Source organism: Octodon degus, unplaced genomic scaffold, assembly GCF_000260255.1.
Source record: "Octodon degus isolate 3935 unplaced genomic scaffold, OctDeg1.0 scaffold00089, whole genome shotgun sequence".
Lineage (NCBI taxonomy): Eukaryota > Metazoa > Chordata > Mammalia > Rodentia > Octodontidae > Octodon > Octodon degus.
This window is the reverse complement of record NW_004524665.1, coordinates 2,652,646-2,656,059: the sequence shown is the minus strand read 5'-3', so window position 1 is coordinate 2,656,059 and position 3,414 is coordinate 2,652,646. Positions and strand designations below refer to the sequence as shown.

Here is a 3,414-nt window from a genome sequence, read left to right as displayed (position 1 = left end):
TTTTTTTTTTTTTTTTTTTTTTTTTTTTTTTTTGTGGCTGGCTCAACCCACCCTGGGGGTGCGGCATTTGGTATCAGGGATTAAACCATGTACCTGCACTTGCTTAAGTTTGCCTAAACAGATGCTTTAGACCTCTGAGCTATCTTGCTAGCTCTGTCCTTCCTTCCTTCCTTCCTTCCTTCCTTCCTTCCTTCCTTCCTTTCCTCCCTTCTTTCCTTTTTTTCCAGTCAGAGACTCATTGTTTCCCCAGCTGGGGGAACTTGCTACCCTCCTGCCTCAGCCTCCCAAGTGCTGGGATAGTACACGCAATACATCAGAAACACTATTTTACACAGCTGGGTCCATAACACGTCTTAGTTCCTTTCACTGCCCAGCCTTGGGTCCCTTTACTGCCCACAAGCGCTGTCTCTCCCGGGGCTGCTACCAAACAGGACACCCCAGGAGCCCTTCGGGGATCCTTGTTTCTGCTCTTGTCCTGAGTGTTGGCTGCCCTAGGCCCCCCGTCCCTTGGTGAGGCTGGCGCTCAGAAGACAGTCGCTGACTGGCTGAGGGTTTATTGCGTGGTGGGCTGCGTGGGCCAGGCTATAGACCTCTACCCCGCGCCGGGGGCAGCCGCGGCCCCGCGTGGGCAGAGGTTCCCGGCGAGGTAGCGCAGGGCTGAGCGGAGGCCTTCCCGGGTGCTCCGCTCCACGGAGACCAGCGCCCGGGTGAGGGAGCGCAGGGCCGAGCCGGTGCCCTCCCGCAGCCAGGCGGAGAAGCTGGCCCCGCCCAGGATGCTGGAGATGGAGCGCAGGTCTGGCCCCTCGGCGCTGAGCAAGTCTGCGGGGGAGCCGTGGGCGGTGGCCAGCAGCCCGAGCGCCAGGCCCATGCCCACGGTGGCCTCGGGCCACGCTAGGACGTCGGCCAGCGGCCCGATGGCGCTCTCGCCCGCGCCCAGCAAGCTGGTCACCGAGCGCATGTAGTCGGTCTCCTCGGCTGCCGCGTAGTGCGCGGGGTCCAGCGGCTGCGACCTCGGGAAGCCCCGAGCTGGGCCCACATCCGAGGCAGGGCTCGCGGCTGTGGTCGCCCCGGCTGCGTCCCGAGCGGGTCCGGGCACCGCAGGGGCCTGTGCAGTGGCCGGGGCGGCGGCCCCCTGGGTCGCGGGGTCCGGCGCTGCTTCTGCCTGCCCCGGGGCGGCGCTCGCCTCCCGCGTCTTCTCTTCCTGAGCTGGCGGGGCGCCCGAGGAAGCCGCGCTGCTCGGAGCCCTCGCGTCCTCGCTCGGCTGTTCCCCCCTGGGCTCCTGCGGCAGGGGCGAGACCTCCTCTGGCTCCTCTGGGCTGCTGCCCCCGGCGGCTGCGTTCCTGTCCTTGTCCCCGGAGGGTGGCTTGGGCTCGTGCTCTACATCCTGGGACCCTGCGGAGCCATCGGCTGTTGAGGCATCGGCAGGGAGGGGGTCCTGACTCTGGGACCCTTCAGTTGGGGTGTCCCCAGCCCTGTCACTGGCCCCGGGAGGCCCATGGGGGACACTGCTGGTGGCTTCAGCCTCTCCCGGGGGCCCTGTGGTCATCTGTGCCCTCTGCCGCCTGCTGGTTGGAGGGGCGTCTTGGCTGTGCTGAAGGGTCGGGGTGCTGAGGTCACAGGGGCTGCAGGCAGCAAGTGATGTCACAGGCACAGGACAGCGGGGTCCTTGCTGTTGCCCTAGTGACGTAGTCTGGGAGGATTCAGAGTCAAGCGTGCAGATTTGCAGGAAGGAAAGACATTTCTTAGCGGAGGATAGAGGTGTGTAGGCAGGCACTTGAGCAGCCTCGGGGCTTCCAGGAGTCGCGATGGTTGTGACTCTGGAATGAGAAGAGGGCGAAGATGTTGGGTGAGAGTCAGTGTCAGCCAAGAGCCTTTCCTGGCTGCGCGCTGTCCACGCCGATGCTGCAGGATCCAGATAGGGCCTGTCTTTCTAGTGGCAGCTTCAGGGCTGCTGGGGCCCTGACCATCACCGTGCCATGGAATGGACCCTCTGACCGGGGCGGCCGTGGGCGGGGAGGGCAAAGAGCTGTGTCCCTGGGGTGCTCCTGAGAGCGCATAACCCAATAAACCCGGGATGTTCCTTGCCTTAGAAGGGGCGGTCGGGAGCAGAGAGGGGAGAAGCAGGGATGGCCCCGCCCCCGCCCCCCAGCCGCCTAGCAGCACCCCAACCCTAGTTCGGTGGGGATGAATCTACGCGGGTCAGCGCCCTGAGGATCCATCACCTTCTTCGCACAGAACTTTCTTGATACCCCAGATGGAAACCGTAACAGCAGGCGCCAGGCGAACCTGTCACCTCTTGGCCGGATCTCTTCTGTCTCCACTCCCTGGGGCTAATTCTCAGGACAAAGTGACTCACTAGGGTCACAGTGCTGTTGGCTCTGGGATTTGAACCCTGCCTGGCTTCAGCGCTCAAAGTCTCCAGATCTCCTCCACCAGGAGGGGTCGGAAAGGGACCGAGTGACAGAACCCTACCCCAGCGACCCTCCTGACTCGTCCTTGATGCCACCAGCTCTGAGTTCGGCAGCCCTGTCGTGGTGTGCAAAATAGTGTCCTCCCTTCGACTCTGGCACTGCTGGTCGTTGGGTCCCGCGCCCAGCTGGAGGCCCCTGTGCTTCCCCAGAGGCCATAGAGCCCGGGCGGCTGGCTGTTGGGGGGGGGGCAGGGGGCTGTGCAGCCAGCCCGCCACTGCCGAGGGGCTGCTGGGAGCTCGCTTCGAGGCCTTTGTTTTTCACCCACAGAGTCCTGTTCTTTGGCAGCTTCACGCAGCTGAAGGAACACTTTCCTGTCTGTTGCAGGCAGGTAAGACAGAGAGAGAGCATATTCCAGCCAATGAAAAACAACTAGGAGGGCGGGGGAGATAGCTCAGTGGAATAAGTGAGTTCAATCCCTGGTAACACCAGAAAGAAAAACAAACAAACAAAAAAAAAAAAAAAAAAAAAAAAAAACAGAAGAATTGTGTGGAATTTACAAAGACTCCTTCAAAGAACTAAGTATCCTTTGGCTCTCTCCTTTCCTCATTCTACTATTAGACATGTGGAGGTCTGGCAGGGTGGGCACTTAGCACCCCAGCACTCAGGAGGGGAAGATTACCTCAAGTTTTCGGCCTGCTTGGGTGACATAGTGAGTTCGAGGTCACCCTGGACTACATAGTGAGACTCTGTCTCAAAAACAAAACACAGGGCCTGGGGAGATAGTTCAGGAGAATAAGTGCTTGCCTGGCAAGCGCAGGGTTCTGAGTTCAATTCCCGGTACTACAAAAAGAAGACAGACAGACAGACAGACAGACAGACACACACACACACACACACACACACACACACACACACACACACATGCAAAACCTCCTCTTAGGGCTGGAGAGATGGCTCAGTGGTCTAAAGCACCTACTTAGAACAAGCTTGGAAAAGCATCAGG

The 3,414-nt window shown here is 60.5% G+C and overlaps 2 protein-coding genes across 2 annotated transcripts in view; one reads left to right on the top strand and one right to left on the bottom strand.

Annotated features, from left to right (window-relative positions):
• Positions 1–592: 592 nt before the first annotated feature.
• Tex44 (testis expressed 44) lies at positions 593–1,591 on the bottom strand. The gene has a single exon (XM_004637393.2). The coding sequence runs from the start codon at positions 1,544–1,546 to the stop codon at positions 593–595; it is 954 nt and encodes a 317-aa protein (XP_004637450.1). The 5' UTR covers positions 1,547–1,591.
• Positions 1,592–1,839: 248 nt separating this feature from the next.
• Nmur1 (neuromedin U receptor 1) overlaps positions 1,840–3,414 on the top strand; it is a 17,274-nt gene continuing 15,699 nt past the window's right edge. Inside the window, exon 1 of the mRNA XM_004637392.1 lies at positions 1,840–1,971. Within this exon, the coding sequence (XP_004637449.1) occupies positions 1,840–1,971 (132 nt within the window). The remainder of the gene's footprint in view (positions 1,972–3,414) is intronic.

Bases quoted from the DNA above. Each gene is read 5' to 3' on its own strand.
- Tex44 (XM_004637393.2), bottom strand. From the start codon at position 1,546: ATGACCACAGGGCCCCCGGGAGAGGCTGAAGCCACCAGCAGTGTCCCC.